The sequence below is a fragment of the Carassius gibelio genome, chromosome B6 (assembly GCF_023724105.1).
Source record: "Carassius gibelio isolate Cgi1373 ecotype wild population from Czech Republic chromosome B6, carGib1.2-hapl.c, whole genome shotgun sequence".
NCBI classification, from domain to species: Eukaryota; Metazoa; Chordata; class Actinopteri; order Cypriniformes; family Cyprinidae; genus Carassius; species Carassius gibelio.
Genome location: NC_068401.1, coordinates 20,007,032 through 20,029,665, shown reverse-complemented (window position 1 = coordinate 20,029,665; position 22,634 = coordinate 20,007,032). Strand labels below are relative to the sequence as shown.

Below are 22,634 nucleotides of genomic sequence, written 5' to 3'. Positions count from 1 at the left end.
GTCCCACAGAGGAGATGGAAGGATACAAAAGAGGAGCGACGACAGTGAAGGACGATAGAGGACCAGGCCTGGGTTTCATTTTGTGTTTTGGTTTTGTTTGTGCACTGCAGTCGTCCACGAGGGGCTGTCACGTTGTTTTGTGTTTATTTTATCATTAAAGTTTCATTTTGAATGTCCACCGGTTCCGCTTCCTCCTTCCCATGATTATGAAGTTTATATACACACTAAAACTCAAAGCCAAATACAAAAACCATGACAACCAAGTGGTCAAGTGCAGAGACTGCAAGTGTGGGTAAAAGGACAGGCCCTTGACTCCATGGGAAGGTGTCATTACCATCTTGTTTTAGTGTTTCTCTTCAGCTTTGTGACAGTACCTTCTAGAGGTCACAAATCAAAATTACTTACATAAGCTTACATAAGCTTTTTTATTTGCGCTCAATAACGAATCTTGAATTACATGCAGCTCAGTCAGTTAATTTAGCCAACTACCTGTTTTCAACTTCAGATATGCATGACCTGTTAATGCATGTTGATAGTAAACATACTGAATTAGTTCTGTGAAGTCTTGTGTGTTTATGTAAGATAATCTGTTAATCCTGCATGTAACCAACAAATTGCATGCCCCTGATTTGTGCGAGTAGGTGGTAATTTACTGCTTTTCAAACACATTTGCCTGTATCAGCTTTTTTAGTATGATTGCCACGTGGTCATACTCATTTCTTCAAATGAAAGTAGACAAAATAAATAATTTGGACATCATTTAGACTTGTATTGAGCATTATACACTTGTGATAGGATCGCCCAAATTCACATCTTAATAGCCAGTTTAAAAAGGGTAATGAGTACAACGAGGCCAGAATTTTACATTTTTTTAAGGCCTACCATAGACCTTATTTTGCGCTTACTCCATAAATTGTTTTATATGAATGGATAAATGGAAACAAACCTTTGTTATCACTCACACTGAGCTCTCTTTCCATGCAACCAATGTTAAGCAAATGCTAAAACTAGTTTTAAAAATGTTCACAAACATTTTATTTAAAAAGCCAAATGTGATGCATCTTATGTCATGAAAAGGGAAAGTGTTCAAATTAGGTAAAAAATAAAACAATACAACAAAAATATTTCTATGGATACTAGAAAAGTGCCAGATGTTTTTGGGTTTAAGAAGAGGCGAGTCTCAACCAAAGCCTTTCCCAGAATCCCAGAAACCCAACCCTAAACTGTTAGAATGACACAAAAGAAATATCATGCAGCAAATTTGGTGTACTATATTTATCTGAGAACAGAATAACACTTAACCCAAGTACACATGATCATGTATTTCAGGTGCTGGTAAATTTCAGATCACATAGTCCTTTTTTCCTTTTTGAGAGACATTCCTATAAACAGTGAGCTAAGACTCACCACATTAACCCGTCATCATTTAAAGATCTTTTCACACTTGGCCAAAACAAAACGGACTTAATCTTTTCTATTGTTGGACCCCGCTAGAATAATCCATCAAGCAGACAATTTTTATTCTCTAAATGCAACAGGGGGCATCGGTTTTGTTTGAAGTAGGGTTTAAATATCCCACTACTGTGTATATCATGGCACATGACTTGGTAACCTTACTGTTTAAAAAAGGTATCATCCAAGGGAGGTACAGCACTGTGCCTTTTCTGTTAAAATGACTGCCCTGTGAGCAGCTTGTAATTTAAAAAAGGGGGAAAACATTTTAGAGACCACAGTAGCAGCACACTTGCTTTGTCTTATATTCTGATCAAACCATTTGGCCATAGCATTTTTTTTCCTTTCTAAAATAATGTCTGGAATGCAAGGACTGGTCAAGGAGAGAAAATCAAATGAAGAGAATGAAGTGAAAGAAATTAAGTATACACTTAGGATTAAAGGGCTTGGGAGGGTACACATTTATACAAAACATTTCTGCAAATTCTTTTTGGCAAAGTCCTGCGCTTTGCGAGTCACAGATGGTCTTTAACAATCATTGGAAACAAGTTAAAAAACTAAATTTGAACTTGCAATTGCATGTTTTTACCTTAAGAGGCAACCGTGATCACACTGGTAAACAGAATAAACAATTCAACTGGACCAACTGAAGCACCATAAGATCTGCTTGTCAAGTATTATATATCAAGTGAATCATGATTTTATGACACTAACAGTAGAATTCAACAGGCTAGAGGCCCGTCGGACCCTAACGACAGCTAGACACTGGAATGATTCAGAGTGAGAAAATAACTCACTGTTCACAAAGAACTGCTTTCATGTGCATTCAAAAACACTTTGCTCTGAGTCAAGCGTGCCATCCATGAACACCATAAATGGCTGTTCTGATGACGACTTCTGATAAAACAAAACAGGAGAGTGCACTCCGAGTCAAGCGTGCAAAGCATCTTAAAGAGTGCCATTTCATACGGTCATGATATCATTCATTATACATAAAAAGTTCAAGTTGATCAATTTTACTCTTAGATAAGTCTTAAACATGAGAACCTTACTTTTAGAGAAACGGTTTTGTTTCAGCACTTGTGCTCAACTGCGTAATTTTTCTCTTACTCTTAAATACTTGCACTTCAGTGTGAACACATTGTAGCATTTGGGTGAATTTTCAAAATACATTTAAATCTGGTTATATACTCCAAACTAGTTACTTTAATGTTCCATTGATTTGATTGTTATGACGTCCACACTAAGTTACATGTAACTGCAGAGATTCAGTTTCTGGAAAAAGATAAAAGGAACTGGGGAAAGTAAAGACAAAAATATACCATCCATACAGAACTCAATACATCAATTCCCTCTAACAATGCATATCTTCTCCACAGGTAAAAGTAAGGAGGATGGCACACACTTCTCTCTCTTGACACACACGCACGCACGCAACCATACACACATACACAGACATATACATGCACACTCTGGGTCCTAAAAGGTCCTCGACTGTGTCCATACCCCCGAACCCTGTAAATTTCTTTGTGGATAGTGCTGTGCTCCAGAAGCTGTGAGATGTCTTGAGTTAGCCTGACTGGCTCTGTCTGTTCTCTGGCTGTGGACTCTGGACGACTGAGTCAATCTGGAGCCATGAGCACCTTGTGTGTGTGGTACTGCAGCACTGTCCATTTTCAGGTGGCCTCTGGCGGGTAGAGAGAGAGCAGCAGACAGGGAGCTGTCCAACAGTTTCGCTTTAAGGCTTGAGGTGTCCATTCCACCTCCACTGCTGCTACTAGGATGTGGTGCACACATTGTTGAGTCCACTGAGGAGATAGATACTGTAGAAGAGGATGGGCTCTCTTGGGTGAGTGGGCTGTGTGTGGTCAGCTTTGAAGGATAGTAACCTGGCCCCCCAGAGCTGCAGCGGGGAGGTGAGGGACTTACAGACTGACAGAATGGAGAGGAGGAGCTCTGCTGGTCATAGGCTGGGCTTTCCAAATGCTGATGGGGTTCTGGCTGGAGAGGCAGCATCTGCTGGATGTCCATTAAAAGACAGATTTAGTATACAGTTTCCATAAAAACTATTAAAGAGGACATCAATTCTCAGCATTTATAATAATACCGTAATAATAAATGTTTCTTGAGCACCAGATCTGCATATTTGAATGTTTCTGAAGGATCATGTGTGTGTGTGATATGTGAGATTTATATATATATATATATATATATATATATATATATATATATATGTATATATATATATATATATATATATATATAAATATATATATTTATAGGTGTGTCCGAACCAAAAGTTCGGACACACCTTCTCATTCAAAGACTTTTCTTTATTTTCATGACTATGAAAATTGTAGAGTCACACTGAAGGCATCAAGGGCTTTTGACCAAGAAGGAGAGTGATGGTGTGCTGCACCAGATGACCTGGCCTCCACAGTCACTGGACATGAACCCAATCGAGATCGTTTAGGGGTGAGCTGGACCGCAGACAGAAGGCAAAAGGGCCAACAAGTGCTAAGCATCTCTTGCGGAACTCCTTCAAGACTGTTGGAAGACCATTTCAGGTGACTACCCCTTGAAGCTCATCAAGAGAATGCCAAGAGTGTGCAAAGCAGTAATCAAAGCAAAAGGTGGCTACTTTGAAGAACCCAGAATATGACTTTTTCAGTTGTTTCACACTTTTTTGTTATGTATATAATTCCATATATAATTCCACATGTGTTAATTCATAGTTTTGATGCCTTCAGTGTGAATCTACAATTTTCATAGTCATGAAAATAAAGAAAACTTTGAATGAGAAGGTGTGTCCAAACTTTTGGTCTGCACTGTGTGTGTGTGTGTGTGTGTGTGTGTGTGTGTGTGTGTGTGTGTGTGTGTGTGTGTGTGTGTGTGTGTGTGTGTGTGTGTATATATATATATATATATATATATATATATATATATATATATATATAACACACACACACACATAGATACGATCGATAGATAGATAGATAGATAGATAGATAGATAGATAGATAGATAGATAGATAGATAGATAGATAGATAGATAGATAGATAGAGATTACTTGAGCAGCAGTCTTTGTTAGCATATGAGATATCTTTAAAAACAAAAAAACTCAATCTTAATCACTCCAAACTTCTTTTGACTGGTAGTGTATGAATTCCATTTTCTAGAATACATGAAATACATATTAAATCTTTTTTTTTTTTTCTCTGTTGTGCATCGTGAACATTCTACCTGATGTGGACGAAGCGAAGGACTTTTTAAGGGAGAGGCCAGAGATGAGCTTTGAAGATCAAACCTGTCCATTTCAACAGCATCTGACAAGACAGAGAACTAGTCAAACTCTTCTGCTAACAGCATACTTGATGGTTATTGAACAGAAAACAAACACAATAAAAAATTCAAATCATACCAGAGCTCTTGTCACGACTGCTGATTTGGTCATTAATTCCAGCATCTGGAATTAATGACTCTGCCCCTCTTTTAAGGGCACGCTCTATGTTCAGATTACCCCTCAGAACATACTCCAGAGCACCCTGTCCCTCCCTCAACCGCTCAACTGATGTAGGGACCATCCTGATAGACACACACAGAAAGTCACAGCTGGTCACATTCACGATGACCGTTCATTAGCAATCTGTGAGAACGAGTATGAAGAGCTAGTATTTAAAGCTGCAGTCGGTAACTTTTGACACTATAGCGGTTAATAAACAGAACTGCTTGCGGAAGAACATTGTAGCCGGAACTACTACTCTCTGTTTATGTCTATGAAGAATCACAAAGGTACCGGGTTACTCCGCCGCGGTACCCCCCGTAGCAATCTAAAATAGTCCGAATATAAACACTTATTATAGGCGCACCCTAGCGATTCAGAACAGGCTGAAAACACAGTTTGGAAAATGGATTCATGGTGTACTCGCTTATTATATACATTTCTCTACATTTTGAACACAAAGTTACAGACCGCAGCTCTGATTGGTTGTATCTTAACGGGAGCGATGTATTTCTGCAAATGGCAATAGGCCCCGCCGGGAGGAGCCAGAGGAGCTAGATTTTTTCACAGATTATCCGTCTCATGTTCTACTGTCAGGACAGGTTTAACAAATATGTAAAAAATATATTTTTACAAAATTTACCTACTGCAGCTTTAAATGGAGCAGGTTTATTCAATTAAAATAAAGATAAAACAAGCTATATATATTTGATGGAAAACAAACTGAACTCCTGAAAAACTAGAAATCAATAAAAACTCAAATAAAAATATTAAACCTTAATAAAACAAAAAAATTAGAATAAAAATGAAAAATGCACATAAAATCCACCTAAAAACAATGCACTGTGAACAACAGCACCAAACACTTGAGGTTTATGCAATCACAGTTCTCTAGTGCGTAGGTCCAAGAAAATAGATCACAGTAAAAATGCACAAAAATCACAAAAGCCTTTACACAATGTCCTTCAAGAAAAATTCTTCAGAAGTCTTTATTCAGAGGCCATTTTATTCATTATTTTTATGAATAAAGGCTTTTGAAGATTTTTTTCTTGAAGGATATTGGGTGTGGGCTTTCATGTTTTTATTTAGAATAAAATAAAACTGTAAATGAAAATGTAAATTTAAAAACAAACTAAAAATCAAAGACCCCAACAGTGTGAAAGCAATAAGATAACACTGAGCAGAAATGTTGACATAGGTTGGCATGAATCTGTGTTTTTTTCCCCTCACCAGTGGTTGGATTCTGGTCCTCCCAGCACTGTGGTCTGTGTGTGGTTTCCAGATCTGATGCCAGGAGGACTGACCTCCTCTATCTGTGGGAAGGCTTGTCGTTCTGGAGAAAACGAATTGTGCGGTGAGACTGAAGGATGAAATTGCGTGCGCGGCTGTCCTGGAGACTTGAGGTTTGTGACGTGATGCGCTGGGTCCCTGGGTCCTTTCTTTCTTTCCCTGTACTCCAGCAGAGAGACCTACACGAAAATAAAGTCTGTAAGTGTGACTAAAAGATGCACATGGATGACGAATAGGCAGGCAATTCTGTCCTTCAGTATAATTTCTTAGTTCGCATGCAGCATAACATTCATGTTCACATAATGCAACTCATGCATGACACATTTGATGTAGAATGACATCATCTATAACTTCAATGGGTATGATAAAGACAAAGCATGCATTATTACCCAACACTGCTATTCAGAAAAACACCACATTAAATGCTTGTATTATCCCAATAAAAAGCTGTTTAATAAAATTAAAAAGTGTTTTCTTTCAGCTAGAACAAACTGCAAAAATAACATCAGACCATGAGAAAATATTTTTAAACTAGGATTATAGACTTCATAACAACGGCAAAGAAAACCCAAACAAACATACAGACATATTCACCATGAGAAAGCACTGGTGTCTTTGAATGAATACAACCGACTCTGCAGCAGTTAACCTTTTTTTTTTTTTTTTTTTTGCTCAGTTTGATCAATACAGATGAAGGAGTACATCATCTGGAGATGCAAATGTTATGGACATGCACACGTCTAGATGGAGGCCACTTATTTGATATTCACCATGTTCTGCTCTGGCTTGAACTGGCCCCTTACAGCTAATGCCTGGTACCCAGACAAGCCAGCCAGCTGACTACCAGCACTCACCATGACCCTCTGCCTTAAGAGAAGGGTGAAAAGAAAGATTTTGCAAGAGTTTTAAGAGCGAAGAGGAGGAAGAGAGAAACAGGGAGTTTCGTGCAAGATAGAGGACCACCCTTCATGATTTTAAGAGAATAAGGAATTAACCCGCCTAGATTTTTCTAAGCTTTTAGAATAGTTCTTCTTGAATAAACTGTTTCAGTTTATAGTCCAGCAGTTATTTATTTACATTACACAAAGTCAAAAAATATCCTCTCTTAATTACATTTGTAAAGATGAGATGACGCTCAGGGACAAGCACATTGGTAGGTAACAGGGTAAGAAGAAGATTTCCACAAAATATTTGACTTAGATAGTATTGGGTAGAAAAGTAAAAACAAAAAAGAGAGAGAGACAAGTTAAAATAGACCCTTAGATGTCCCAAATGGAATAATAAGGATATGTACCCATGTTGGTTATCTTACATCTGTAGCTGTAATGGGGCAAGATGGTCAACTTTTATTTATTTTTATGTTGTGTTTTAAGAACTAAATTAACAAATTCTTTTTATTTCCACAATAATATGCTGGATGATACATTATCATCACCGCGCACATACTAAAGGAAAAACAAACCACTTGTAAATGGAGGATGTGGCAGTAGGACTTGCCTTCTTCTTCTGTGGTGGATTGCTTGGGTTGGGGGATGTGCTGCGCTCTGAATATCCACCACCAAACTGTGTGTCCAGATACATTGAAAGAGAGCCAGAGCTAGACCCCGCTTCCATCAGCAGCCCCTGGCAGCATATTGTGCTTAAGTCTGAGTCAACCGTGGACAAGCCTCCCTCTGATTGTGGGAAGTGTCTGTCACTTACTGGACCAGTGGGTAGACTGGCATTGAGGGGAGAGCAGGTGTAAATGAGGTTAAATTCTGTCCTAAAGGCCTGTTCTCTGGCTTGTGCCTCACTGGCATGTGAAACCAAGGAAGAGTCACATAGACTGGAAACAACAGCTGAGCTATGGGGAGTCCCACCACCAGATCCATTCAGAGAGTCTGGAGCAGCAAGTGAGAAGTCATCTGACATAGGAGCTGGGCTTCCCCGGCTTGTGGAAAAGTCCGGGAAGGCAGTGACCCGTGAAGTGAAGTCTGGTCGCAAACAGGGCTGAACAGGAAAAAAAAGTGAGATCATTAAAACAGAATGTACAACTTTCCTGATGTACACTCAAAATAATTTTGATGGGTAACACTTTACAATAAGGTCTCATTATTTATTGTTATTTAGGTAATATTATTAAATGTACTAACAATGACCAGCACATTTTTTGCAGTTTTTAATAATCATGTTAGCTCGGGTTCATCGAATAATATTAACACATGGTTATTGGCACACTGTTTTTTTAATCTACAAGACTTAATTTAGCAGGTATCATAATTTTCTACTTCAAAGTACTTCATAAACACATCTTCAAATCCAAACTTGAACATGCTACTCTGCAATTTTTGTCTTTTATAGTATTTGCTATGTTTCTAGGTAAAATATCTAAATTCTTAAATTAAGGTTCATTCACTTGGTAAGCAAAATGACATAAGATATTTAGTCTTGTTTCTAGGAGAAGAAGAAAAAAAAACTACATTAAGAGAATTTTGCTTAAAATAAGATAAATTATCTGCCAGTAGAGTAAGTAAAAGTGTCTTAAAACAGGAGTATTTTACTTACCCCACTGGTAGATAATTTACTTGTTTAAAGCAAAATGGACAATTTTGTTTTTCCTTCCCTGGAAACAAGACTAAATATCTTGTGTCAATTTGTTTATCTAGTAAATGCATCTTAATTTAAGAGACAAGACAAAAATACTATAACAGTTTTAGGTATGTGTATGAGAACTTAAACTTACTTCTGGAGTCAGAGATTCTGATCTGTGCACAGGAGAGGCCTCAGGTGAAGAGATGTTCTGTAAAAAAGAACCAAGACATATACTGCTATAATGTTTTCTATTACAACAGCAAATCTCTAAAAGCTGCTATACTGAGAGAGAATTCCATTGTGTGTTTGTGTGTGAATTTTTTCACCTCAAACTGTAGAGGTGTATTGCAGCGGCTGGCTGGTCGGGATGTGAGAGGAGAGTAAGAAAGCATGGTAGAATTCAGCTTCTCCAATTCTCCACCTAAATAAAGCGAGCAGGGAGTCATGAGCGGATGAAGAGGTGTCATGGGAAGTTCAGAGGGCAGAGGTGGGGTGATGGGGGACAATGGTCGTAACAAGAGTTCAGAAGGTGGAGCTGCCGTTTCTGATGAACACTTCAATTTCCTCTTCTTAAATGGTGCAGTCAGCTCTGAACAATGGGCAACATAAAAAAAAAAACACTTGTTAAAACCCCAAATCTATGATACCAAGGCTTGTAATTCACATTCTGCAGTCTAAATGGTGAAGTAAAAGCCATTACCAGGTTTGAATGGTTGAGAGCTGCTAGTGCTGCTGGTGTTACTTTTGTGGGACGAATTTGACTCCGTTCCATCTTCCAATAGGCCAGATAACATGCTCTCATCCATCGCTTGTTTCATCCACCTCTGCTCAGACAGATATACATAAAGCCATGCTATGCAGCAACAATAACAAATATTGTTATATAGAGCCAAAATACAAACTTAATGTCAGACAACCAAGTCTTTGAACAATTCAGCAATTTAATCTACATATAAAAAAAAAAAAAAAAAAAATCTACACTAGAGAAACCAAAGAAATTTCTGGGGGAAATTTGATTGCCACTGTAGAGAAGCATATTAACGTTAATTAACTTATTCAGTAACTCATTCTAACCTTCTTGCAAGAACCATAAGCAGGGTCAATCATACAGGGTCGCCGGCGTCTTTCTGGGTTAAACGGTGAACCAAAACGAACATAGTGTTTGGGGGTAGTACAGATGAGAGGTGAATGAGATAGTCCAGGCAGCATGTTGAGGGTGGTGGCCAGAACTGTAGGGTCAGTGGTGATGCGTAAAGGGCGTTCCAAAGACTCCTCCACCCGCTCTGGAACCTTGTCATTTAACCACTCCGTTACCAGGTACTATAAAGAGAGAATAAAGACATAAATAATACATTACTACATTTGCAGCTCTGAAACATAGCCAACCACAGTCAAGTCACATTTATATTTATATAGTGCTTTATACAATACAGATTGCACCAAAGCAGCAAAAAGCAGTTAAAAAGGAATAATATAAATAGTATAAATAAATATTTTTAAAAAGTCCCCACAAAATAGAATTTAATGAAATATTTGAGTGTTAATTATAAAAGATTTATTCATGCACATACCGCAATTTTAATTTATGTGCCATTTTTCATAAAAAAATAAATAAATTGCCCTCCTCATCGCAATAACATCTCTGATAAAGTGCACACTTGGCTCAATACTGGGCTACAATCCCTCCCTTCAAGAAACATGTCATTCACATGACATCGCAGGAGTCAGCAAATGACAATCCCAACAGAAAGAAAAAAAAAACTACTTCCATTTTTATGCCGATTTTAAAGTCACAATGAAATCAAAACAATAATACATTTATTTTATATGAAAACATTTTTTTTGAATTACTGTAAAATTCCCCTCTTGCAATGACTTCTCTTCTCTGATTAATGTACACCAGTGAATGAGATCGCAGCAATAACAAATGTCAACAATCTAACCAATTAATGGTGGACAAAATTGTAATCCAGCCCCAAAAAAATAAATCATAACTTCCATTTTATGCCGATATTAATCAGTAGCATTGAAAAAGTACTTGCACTCTGGCTCATCTTATTATACTGTGTTTAAACTTTATAAACTATAAACTATAAAAAAAAAACTATAATAAGAGCTAAAGTGTTTCCCTGCCTATATCTCAAGACAGTGGGATAGGATCCAGCATCCCTACAACCCTACACAGAACATGCATTTGGAGCGTATGAATGAATACATTTTATTAAGTGAACAACACCGCAGTTCTCCTCATGAGTTATGGCAAGAAAAACATGACAATTACCCTGTGTAGGATTTACAGTGCAAGATGAAATCACCTTTTTGGTTTTTGGGTATCTGACATTAGTCTTACTACCCATCCCTGAAGAGGCGGCTCCACATAGTTCTCCATCCTGGAGATTCCCACAGTTTGGAGCTCCCTCTCCCTGGCCCTGCTCCCTGAGGCCTGCCCCTGCACTGCCTTCTTCATCTCCCACTAAAACTCCCTCTGCTGCTTGCTGAGAAAGAGCCTGCCGCTGTCTTCGAGCACGCTGGGCTGAACTGGAGCGGTACCTGGAGATGCGGCTCTTAGGACGTGGTTTGGAACTGCGGGCAGGTTGCGCTTTAGGGGCAGGACTGGGCGTAGCAGGGGGCTTTTCAGAGTCAATATCTGTTGTTTCCTAATGAAGAGACAGAGAAAGCATGTAAAAACACACAACCATTATGAAACACAACCATGTTAAAGTTGAGAAAAATTGGAAAAAAATTAACTACCACAGCAGCAAAGGAGGTGCGCCTTGTACTGATTCCTCCAACAGCTCCTGTATTTGGAACACAGTTTCCTGATGTAAGGGAGGGAACATCTGCCTCCCCTGCTTCCAGTTTGGTTTCTTCAGGTGTAGCCTGCGCTGTGCCCTGACCACGTTTCTTTCTCCTATCAAGGGTCTCAAACATGTGCATTATGGCCTCTGCCTTGCGTTCATCACGAGACTGAGGGGGACAAAAAGAATAAGAGGTTGATATGGTGAATATAGGGTAAAATCCAATATTCCAATATTTGTAAAATCCATATAGTATAGAATAGTTACATTTTTCTGGATTCTTCTTTATTGGCATTTAAACTTTCCTGGATTCTGTTTTAATTATTAAATTAAATTTTAGTCATCAAAAATCATGGCTAATTAATTGAAATTAAACTAAAAACGATACAGAGTTTAACAAAAATAAACATTTTACGTGCATTTTGATTAATACAATTACATTTACAAGACCAAAAGGCATGTCTAATCCATAATTTATTAACTGTTTCACAGTAATAGGGCCCTATGAAATGTTTCATTTTTTCAGATATTCTGTTGTCTTTATTAATCCAGAAAAAAATAATGAATCAAAAACTGAAGTTATAAAACGAAGGCACAAAAAATTAACAACAAAAAAAAAAATTATTCCTGTTCTTTTTTAAAATAAATTAAACAACATTTATTGATTCATCACTGTTTTCCTAAATAAAGCTTACACGTCTGTTTGGTATTAGCGCTCCATTCTCGTCTAACTCCTCTTCTCCATTCTCCAACTTCACTCTGTCCATAAGAGCATCCTGTAGCACATAACAAGATCAGCTTCATCATTATGTGAGATCATCATTATCATTACATGGCAAAGCAGCTGTAAAAAGCAAGAAGGCATTAACGATTGTTGTTCCATGAACACATACCTCTGTATCGGTAACTCCCTGTGTCTCATTTGCATCTTCCAGCAGGTGGTTGCTTTCATCAGATACACCAGTTACGAGCCTGTCCTCTTCCATTTCTCTGCGTCGGGCTCGTCTCCTCCGTGTTTCTGCTCCAGGCAGGGCAAAGTTTGAAGACTGGGGGGAAAGCAGTTCAAGGGGGTGGAGATTGTGTCTCTGCACAGGACAGTCCTGATTGCCCTTGAGACATGCACAATCCACTTTATAATTACTGTTGGGAAAATTAGAGAATAAGTGTCAATAAACACTTTTTCACACATATCACCTCATATCACCATTTATTTAGAATTAATAATAAATGTCGATAAATTTAAGTGACTAACCAGCAGCTAAATTCATAGTCAAAGCCGATTGTGACTTCAGAATCTTTTGAAATTTGAGCAACAGCGTAGATACACAGGTGAATCATCCCCTCTGCTATCATGTGCCGCACCTGCGAGTTAGCGTATACAGGAGAAAAGTACTAAAATATTAGAACTGAGCAAAGAAATTATGAAAAGATATACTTTAAGTGAAGCAAACCTAAGTTAAAGCCCTGTTCACACCAAGAACAATAACTATAAAGATAACTATAAAGTTAATGATATTAGCGTCCACATCAGTGAACAGCATCATCTGTTTATTCTAAGAGCACATGCGTCTGCCGCTTTAAATTCTCGAGGTCATTATAGCAGGATGGATTATGATTGTCTGTCAATGTATCGTTCATCAGCTGGCAAAAAAATTCTGAAAATGATTCCAAATGATATTGCTTCTTTGTGTCTTTATCGTTTATAGTTGTAGTGTGGACTCCGCTACTCTTTAATATTGAGACCGATTTGCAGAACTATATTTTTATCGTTATCTTTATAGTTACCATGCTTGGTGGGAACATGCCTTTAACAGTTAGCATTCAACAAATTAGTCTCACACCTCAGCATTGGGTGTGCATGATCTTCTGATAAACCGTGCATCATTGCCAAATGTTCGGGCATCCACACACATCTCCACTTCGTTGAACTTGGAGTAGAACAGGACAAATGGATATGGCCTGGAGTTGAGTCAACAGAAGGAATTAGGAAAGACTCTCAATTTGCAATACATGTTTTGCAAATAAGATACATTTTACTAATTTTACAAAATGTACCGTGATTCAAAACTTTTAAGATCAACTAGATGTTCAACAGTATATACAGATGCAATCACACATACATACATACTTTTTGAAAAAATGTCCATTGACTTCAAACTGCTGTCTGAGCATGACTTTGCCTCTGTATTCAATGACCAGCATTTCTGGGTCCAAATTCCGTGCTGCTCTGAGAATCTTCCTATGTTTCTGCACACGTGTTACACGACCCAGCTGCAACTACACACATTAACACATTGTTGGTAATTGCAGTAAATAAAAATAATTATTAAATAAAAACAGCACTCTACTTAATATTTGAACAACAGTTTTCAATTTAGTAAAAAATATATATCATACAATTTAGTAAAAAAAAAAAAATTATAATAATAATAATAATAATACAGAGTTTTATTAAATTTTTTAAGTCAATAAAATTAATACTGTGAATACATACAAAAAATTGATATAAACAAATGATCACAGATTATTTTCATAGATCGTCACAGAGTAACAGGCCGCCACACATGTTTGTGGTCTTAACTCTTGCTCATCAGTAAAACAGTGTTATTTGTTATTTGTATTTTATAAAGTTTAAAATACACAAGCTGTTTTCCAGTGACAGTTTTCACACTACTGACTTATAAGAGTTAATGGAAGATTCATATTTAATTTTATACTAGGGGGCTGTTGAATGCTTGAATCTGATTGGCTGACAAATAAAATATTGCAAGGTGTGCAATATTTTTCAGGGAAACGCATGGCAAACGTATTTCCAGGCAGATCTTGACCACATTACTTATATAATAATAATTATAAAAATAAATGGTTACATTTACATAGTGCTTTTCTGGGTACTCAAAGCGTTTTTACATGAAAGGGGGGTAATCTTCTCAACCACTACCGATGTGCAGCATCCACATGGATAATGCGACAGCAGCCATGTTGCGCCAGAACGCCCACCACACAACAGCTTTATTGGTGGAGAGGAGACAGAAAGATGAAGCCAACCAGCAGATATGGGGAAGGTTAGGCCACGATGCCGGGGTTATACCCCTACTCTTTTTCGAAGGACATTCCTTTAATGACCACAGAGAGTCAGGACTTTGGTTTTAACATCTCATCAAAAGGATAGTGCTTTTTACAGTATAGTGTACCTGTCACTATACTGGGTAAGCACTCCTTGGTGGCCTCAGAAACACCTCTTACAGCAGCAACCTAGTTTTCTCAGGAGGTCTCCCATCCAGGTGCTGACCAGGCTCAACCCTGCTTAGCATCAGTGGAAAACCAGTTTTGGGCTACAGGATGATACGGCTACATGTCCATATAACTTCACCAAACGAAACAGTTATTACAAATATCCTTAAAGCCTAAAACAGCAAAAAAAAAAAAAACTAGGTGCGCCACAATGCTTTAAGTCAAATGAACAAACAAACACGTGAAAGCGATTTGAAAGCATAAGGAGCCGTCTGCTCTGCTCTTTATAGCTCTCATGAATGTTACACAACGATTAACCTGCACAATGCAAATAGCCAAAATCTGGATATTTTAGGCATTATTAAAATCCTGGCTGGGACGTGTCCCGTATGAAGGCGCATATGGCCACCCTAGTTAGTGGTGGTCATGTTTCACAGACCTTTTCTGCAAGTTACATTTTTACACCACTAGGTGGTGACAACCTGTCTTTAAAAGTAAATCACTGACTGATTACTGATCCATTCAGGAACAAAACACCACTAATGCGGTGATGCTCATACTTTGGCTTTGTTCAGAATCATTTTCACCTGCGTACCCCCTCCCCAACACAATAATTAAACATTTTCATTGTGTTTAAGAAAAACAATTTATGATATTTAAAACACGATGCAGTCTTAAAGTAAATTTAACACCTTAAGACTTTGAGGACCTGTGAAACCCATCTATACCTGCATTTGTGAGCCCAACACAGTGTTGTTGTAAGCTAGTTCTGTTCTGTTAATGGTGTCCATGGCGACAGTAGATGGGGTGGGGGACGAGTTGCCATTGGCACAGTAGTGTTTGAGGAGGTTCTGCACGTCAGCACTGTACTGGTTAGACAGAGCTTCTTCATACTGATCCGTCCACTGCTGAATTCGAGTCTCCCATCCTTCTGTCGTATTCTCATCCAGAACACTAGCCTCAGACGCAGAATTCTGCAACAATCAGAGAGTGTGTGTGATTAAATATTCATGTGGTTGATTTTCATCTTTGTTAATGAATAGTACTAAAGCTTATTTCCTAAGATGAAGAGGTAGATCTTTTTTTTTTTTATTATTAGATAATGTGACATTTTTATGTCCATACCTTCATTCTCATTGATTTTCTGGAACCCTCTCTGTAAGCCTGTAATGACAATATCTTTTATTGTAATATAATACAGAGATGATGGAAAATTTGTGAGACCGAGTGACATGAACATGATTCACAGTGCCATGCCAAAGTTTCAACACAAGTGAAAATTCAGTTAAAATTCAGGCTTTTCACATTTTTGTTGTCTTTGTCATATGAACAGGGTTGTGCATGTATGTGTTGTTATACCTTAACCTTCTTGGCTTTAGGAGTAGTGCGTGCTTTCTCTGTGCTCTTCTTTCTCTTCTTGACTTTGTTATGTTTGACTCTTTTGACAGTGAGGGTGATGCTAGTGGGTGTGTGTTGAGTGGCCGTGTATGACACAGCAGCAGCTGACATGTCCTCATCTCCACTCTCTGTAGCGCTGCTCTCGCCAACTGTAAATGCAGATATAATATAAATCAAGCTCAAGACCCAGCATGATTAACCCATCAGCAGATGAGAGAACACGGACACTGGTAAAATTGAGACAAAAGCATAATTTCTCTCAAACTGTGATAAATTTATAAAAAAATAAAACAATACCCAGAAAAACTTTTTTAAACTAAATTTCTCTTTTCAAAACTGTCAGAAAATACAACAAATATAATACAAGTATTACTGTGAAGAAAAATAACACATGAAATCAGCCAGTGTTGAGTAGTAATGGGCAGATTTTATCTGGATTATGTATGGTTGATAAGTCCATCCATCCATATTATTTAGGTTTAGAGGTTCTTCAATGGGTTCAGTCAGTGCTCCATTCTTAGGAAGCCCAAACAGCACTTAAATAACTATGCTTCCATCCAAAGTTATGAATTAAACTTCTACACAAAATTTGAATATTGTATAAAACATCTGTAAATAAAGCACCGTTTCCATCTAGGGAGTTAAAGAGAACAAAATCATCACTTTTCATGAATAAAATGTACTAAATATCACACAGAAAACCTACATTTGCTGCAGTAAGAGTAGGCACTGTATATAATAATTTGTGTATACAATAAAATACGAGCTTCAAAGTGCACTGATGGTATGTGGCCATATTATCATATTTTCAGTGTCTGTTGTTTGGGAACGCAGTTCTTAGAGTCAATTTTTTCTGTAAAAGTGTTTTAATCATAGTTTATGCGTATGTTTTCTTATCGGATAAGAAAAATTTTTACTACTTAGTTGAGCGCATACATTTTTCATGTGCATTTTTAGAATCTATGCGCATCATTTATGCATTTTTTTTTAAAGCAATATCCCAAAATGAGCATAAAAATAGGTGGATGGAAAGATAGCTAATTATATTAAATAAATAAAAAAAGATCTTTCACCTTTAAAACTGTTTTAAACTTTGAGACAAGGCTTTGTCAAGCCAACATGAAAGTTTATGCCACAGGTTATATAGAAGCATAAAACTGAACGGAGTCAACATAATTTTACCTGAAACATTCTCTGCTTTTCTGCGCTGCCCATCCAGACCTTTCTTCTCCAGACCCCTGCAACAAGAACTCTCCTTCAGTACACATTTTCTATCCATTACAGCAATAACTAATTGCCATAATTCAGAATATAAAGCTACTGTTTTTTTTAAGGCGAACCACTGCCTCTGTTTGTCCTTGGCCATTTATTTGTTCAAGAGGTGAAAAATAAAAACTATACCAGCCAATAAGATATAAGCTTTGGGAAACATGTTGACATTTCCTGTAATTATTGGTTTTATTTCGGCAAAGGACTGTATTTGGCATTAAATCAAGTGATATCAGTATTTTCTGATATTAAAGGGGTTAAAGCATATAAATCACCAGAGTGTATTTCACTTTTTTTTCAGGTATGCAAACTGTTCTCAGAGAGTGATGAAACGGTGTCATTCTTAGGATGAATAGTTTTGATGAAAAACTATTTGTGATTTAGATACAACTAAAGCACAGCACAATCTGAAATTTGATATTTCAGAAAAAAATCACCCACCTGCAGCTCTCACACTTAATGAGGAAGCCATCTTGCATTAGACGGCATTGACACCAAGAAGGTGGAATTGCGCCTTCCACCACCTCCTCCTCCTCCGATGAGCTCTCACTGTCAGCAGAGTTGTCTGGTTCATTGGTGGGAAAACAGGGTCGCGATCGTCCCAGAGTGCCATTGCGTTCCGAATGGGAGAAAACGGTCTGGGAGAGTGGGGAGGCAGGAGGGGTGGGACGGGGTGGAGCTCCATAGTTATGATCCTGACAACACACAACGGAAGACTGTTGCATCTTCAAACAACGGTGTTCAGGCACAACAAAAGGGAAAAGGAAAGAGAGAGGGGGAAGAGAATGAGAGGTGGGGAGAGGGGAAAAGGGGCAGGAAGAAAGAAGAGGCGGGAATGAAAAACTAAAAAACGTTGCATTCATAAGTAAACAGTATTTAATGTAGCTAAGAATGTTTTAGCTAAAGTATCTCAATTACAGTACAAGCATAATTCTAAATAAACTTAAGTAAAAAAATAGTTTAAAAAATAAGGAACAGCACTACAATAAGACAAATTGCTTATGAAGTTCCTCATTTTAAAGTTGCATTGGATAATAGCATCTAGTAAATGATTAAATGCAAATGTAACATGTCCAGGTTGATTTGCAGTTCTGTTCAAGTCAGGTTTTGACTTTGTGGTTTTGGGTGTTAAAATAAACCCAGTTTAGTTCATGATAAATTCACTTCAATTTTACACAACACACAAAGGATAGTGCAACTGCAATTACAAATATATCGGGTTGCATACATTTATTTAATATGATTCAGCACCATCCATTATTGAGATGCTATTAGGCTGCACACTGACTAAAAATGATCATAGGTTTTAACTATAAATTCATAAAAAATAAAAAAGAATAAAACAACTTACAGCATAGGGAAGACCCCCATATCCATGACTCTGTGTGTTCCCACAGCTGCGACTTGAGTAATTCTTCTCATTTACTGCTGGGCTCGCTTCAACTGACTCAGGACTGAGAGAAAGATAGATATTTGAGAAGCTTGCAAATAAAATGCTAGTTATGTATGTAGATGTGGTTCTGTAAACTCCAGATGACCGCCAGAAGCAGTGCTAAACAGTAGTGGATCATCACAGAGTCAGTCAGATAAGATAGACTGAGAATATATCAATAAAAAAGGTCACAAAATAACCTCTGAGAATTCAGAGTGACAGAGAACTATGATCATCTGGAATTCACAGAAGAGCAGGGCTCACATGCTAAAACGCAAAAGCTAAATTGATGCAATATGCACATTCCACTATGGAAACTCCTTGTAAAAGTAACCTAAGATGAGGAGGCAGCTCTAGTGGAATAACAAGTGACTACACCAGGCTATGTGCCACTGAGCCCTTTCTGTAGGCTAGAGTGATAACTTCCACAATCCAATAAACAGCCTCTGTTTTGACATGGGAGGACCTTTAAACACATTGTAACAAACATCTGATCCGTCTGAGACTGGTTGCATCTAGAGAACAAATTCCAACCTGAAGCATAGTGTTATCATGTAAGGTAGCCCTAGTGCTAGTATTGGTGTGAACAACAGCAGGTTCACAATCCACTAGAACAGTGACTTTCAAATTTAAACTGGGTCAATTGGCGGGAGCTCCAGGAACATGGTTGAGAACCACTGTACTAGAATAAGTTTGGACCCAAGGGTGAAACTCAGGTTGTTGGCGGAAAAAAACACAGCCATCCATTTAAATTTATGTGGTGAAGTTGACACATAATACCCAGTAAAAGACTGAGGAAGAGAGGTAACTATGGATCATCAGTCCATCAAGGTGCCACAGAGATCTCTGTGCTTGTACAGAAGATACTATGTAATTTAATAAAAGACTAAATTTAAAAGTGTGACAGGGCTTAGCAGAGTAGGAAGTTAAGTCATTCAAGAGACAGTAAATTCTGCCTCAGCTGGCTAGACTCCTTTGCCATCGCAAACCACAAACAACACTGAGTAGTCACTTCAGATGCGAAGATCCACATCTGCCTCACTGCATGAGTGAAACATCCATTCTCCAGTTTGAAACTGATTTCTGTAAGAAGAAGCTGCTACCTGATTGCCTGACACTGGATGTCAGAAATTCCAACTATTGCAACTATCAATGTACAAATTCAACCCTGCTCCTTTGCATTCTTTTGAATCAGTTAAGAGAGCACCCTGTGACATATCAATCTTCTCTTGGTGAAATGTCTTCATGTGATTTGATTTTGCAGGGCAGAGTTCACCAAACATGATCTTGCATTTCCACGCTCCCGCATTCGCTTCAAAAATAAAAGAATATAAGCAAATGTTGGTGTTGGTGAGCAGGCCATGCAGAATCACTGAAAAGGCATAGTCATTATCCTTATAACTTGAGCAAGAAGCTGCGAGACACAGTAAGAAAATTGTACGGTATCCCAATTAATATGGCATGGAAACAGGCACTTATTGTCTCATTAATAGATTGACACATCTTCTGAACATGTTCCAGAAACAGCCTAGTGTTACATACTAGGGTTGGACCAATAGACGATGCAATCGTCCATCGCCGATGGCTGATAGACATCATGATGTTGTGCCGGCCGGCATTGTGATAAACCTTCTTGGCTTATTTTTAAATCCTCTGATGTTTTTCTTTACAAATCCTCGTTTTGTGCTTCTAATTCATGACCAGCTTTTTGTTTTGTTCTCGCTCGTCACTAACCACGCAGTGCTGCCGAACTACAACATCTGCCTGCATGTCTTCCGGTTTCCCCAAGTCAGCAGAAGTGAGAAAAAAAAACATTTTTATTACGTTTGAAATTTGGATATTTTTCTTACAAAAATGCATGGATTCACTACAGGGGCCCTTTATTTACACCCTGGAGCAGTATTTTATTACAGATGCACGCACTTCATTTCACGTCTTCTGAACGGTTGACAACAAACACCCGCTTACTTATTGAAAGGCTTGGAAGGGCAAGGACACAATTTTACATAACTACTATTGGATTATTCTGAAAGAAGAAAGTCACATACATCTAGGATGCTTCGAGGGTGAGTAGAAGATGGAAAAAGATTGAAAGCTTGTGCAACCTTTTAAAAGAAAGAATGGGGTGAAAAATAATTTATGCATTAACGGTAAACAGAGAAATCCGATCTAGAGTTTTTGACATGCCATCTGTGAATTTGTAGCACTGATTGATTGATTGGCCATTTATGATTCAGTATATTCATGCAAAACAAAAATGATTAGGTCTATTTTTCTCAGTCTAAACTAATTAATTTGTCTTTGCCTTATTTCTCTCTGTAACGGATACTCTTAACCATGGAGAAAAAAAAATGCACTAAATAAACAACTCTCATTACCCCCATCCACCGAAAAAATGCATGTTCTGGTGCCAGATCTCATTCTTGGCCAGTACTCAGCTGGGTGGATTAAAGCCCGTTTCAAACTGACTCTGCGCTTCGCAAGAGACTTGACATAACAGGTTTTATTGTAGTGTGTTATGTGACAATAGTCCAAAATACACTAAAACTAATTTTCTGCTGTGGAAACCCATGTTTTGGGTTGAGAATAGGCATCAACCAGGAACCTACAAAGGCACCATGTTAAAGGAAGGGCTCAGAACAGAAACTTACTCTGATCCAGCGGCCATATCGGTGTAAGGTGTCTCGGGTGTGGTGACTCCCAATGTAATTACTATGCTCATGACGTCAAGTGCAGCAACGCAGGGAAGGGGGTGGGGGCGGGGCGGGAAGGGGGTTAGGGGAGGGAGAGGGGAGGGAAGAGGAGAATCAAGGGCTCCTAATGGCAGCAGCGAAGCACTCCTCAGATGGGGCGCTGCTATACCACACCACGCACATCAGGAGTCCTGAAACCATAGACCATACAAAAGAGAGGGAGAGAGGATTAAGTATATATCATGTGTAAACCCAACCTTAAAGGAACACTCCACTTTAAAAAATAAAATAGGCTCATTTTCCAACTCCCCTATAGTTAAACATTTTAATTTTACAATTATGAATCCATTCAGTCGATCTCCAGGTCTGGTGATAGCACTTTTAGCTTGGATTAGCATAGATCATTGAATCTGAATATACCGTTAGCATCTTACTCAAAAATGACTCAATGACTCAATGACACAGTGCTTGAAAATAGTCCCTGACTTTAACTTATATTAACTAACTAGTATTGTAAGTTAAATTGGGCTGACTAAGTTAAAGAAACAGCAGATAATGCAAAAGATGATTCATGTCACGCTCAATTTACTAAAAAGCAGTGCTGTAGAACTGAATATAGAATTATTTTCTGCACACACAGAACAAAAAATGGTGCGAACCAGACCTAATAATACCAATCTCGCAGAACATCCATCTTTTGCTCATCCTGAATTATAAGAGTTTAGATTTCGAGATCAACAATTGTAAAGCAAGCTACATAGGTTGATACTCCTCAGCAAATACAAAATTTTTATTTACAAAAAATGCAAAATGTTCGTGTTGAGACTAACTTTAGCACAAAGGATGCATTGTGCAATATTACATAAGCTTAAATATACTGTGATCATTTGGATTGTAAAGGCAATGAAAATAAGCATAATTATTCGCACACTAAAAACAAATAGTACTGGGTATTGTGATAAAAAAAAAAAAAAAAAAAAAAACTCAACTAATA

At 37.9% G+C, this 22,634-nt stretch overlaps 1 protein-coding gene across 7 annotated transcripts in view; it reads right to left on the bottom strand.

Moving 5' to 3' along the window:
- Nucleotides 1-1,011: 1,011 nt before the first annotated feature.
- Nucleotides 1,012-22,634, bottom strand: part of LOC127959254 (histone-lysine N-methyltransferase SETD5) — a 32,762-nt gene continuing 11,139 nt past the window's right edge. Inside the window, exons 2-25 of one of the 7 annotated variants that reach the window (XM_052558316.1) lie at nucleotides 21,599-21,831; nucleotides 18,867-18,969; nucleotides 17,957-18,240; nucleotides 17,429-17,484; nucleotides 16,208-16,395; nucleotides 15,974-16,012; nucleotides 15,577-15,822; nucleotides 13,743-13,891; nucleotides 13,456-13,573; nucleotides 12,867-12,976; nucleotides 12,508-12,754; nucleotides 12,310-12,390; nucleotides 11,568-11,783; nucleotides 11,132-11,473; nucleotides 9,891-10,136; nucleotides 9,517-9,640; nucleotides 9,143-9,405; nucleotides 8,968-9,024; nucleotides 7,743-8,234; nucleotides 7,016-7,108; nucleotides 6,186-6,424; nucleotides 4,875-5,038; nucleotides 4,697-4,779; nucleotides 1,012-3,471 (exon numbers count right to left, since the gene is read on the bottom strand). In XM_052558316.1, the coding sequence (XP_052414276.1) occupies nucleotides 2,932-3,471; nucleotides 4,697-4,779; nucleotides 4,875-5,038; nucleotides 6,186-6,424; nucleotides 7,016-7,108; nucleotides 7,743-8,234; nucleotides 8,968-9,024; nucleotides 9,143-9,405; nucleotides 9,517-9,640; nucleotides 9,891-10,136; nucleotides 11,132-11,473; nucleotides 11,568-11,783; nucleotides 12,310-12,390; nucleotides 12,508-12,754; nucleotides 12,867-12,976; nucleotides 13,456-13,573; nucleotides 13,743-13,891; nucleotides 15,577-15,822; nucleotides 15,974-16,012; nucleotides 16,208-16,395; nucleotides 17,429-17,484; nucleotides 17,957-18,240; nucleotides 18,867-18,969; nucleotides 21,599-21,669 (4,551 nt within the window). In that variant the 5' untranslated portion in view covers nucleotides 21,670-21,831 and the 3' untranslated portion in view covers nucleotides 1,012-2,931. The remainder of the gene's footprint in view (nucleotides 3,472-4,696; nucleotides 4,780-4,874; nucleotides 5,039-6,185; nucleotides 6,425-7,015; nucleotides 7,109-7,742; nucleotides 8,235-8,967; nucleotides 9,025-9,142; nucleotides 9,406-9,516; nucleotides 9,641-9,890; nucleotides 10,137-11,131; nucleotides 11,474-11,567; nucleotides 11,784-12,309; nucleotides 12,391-12,507; nucleotides 12,755-12,866; nucleotides 12,977-13,455; nucleotides 13,574-13,742; nucleotides 13,892-15,576; nucleotides 15,823-15,973; nucleotides 16,013-16,207; nucleotides 16,396-17,428; nucleotides 17,485-17,956; nucleotides 18,241-18,866; nucleotides 18,970-21,598; nucleotides 21,832-22,634) is intronic. The other 6 variants (XM_052558317.1, XM_052558318.1, XM_052558321.1 and 3 more) reach the window with 6 other exon arrangements.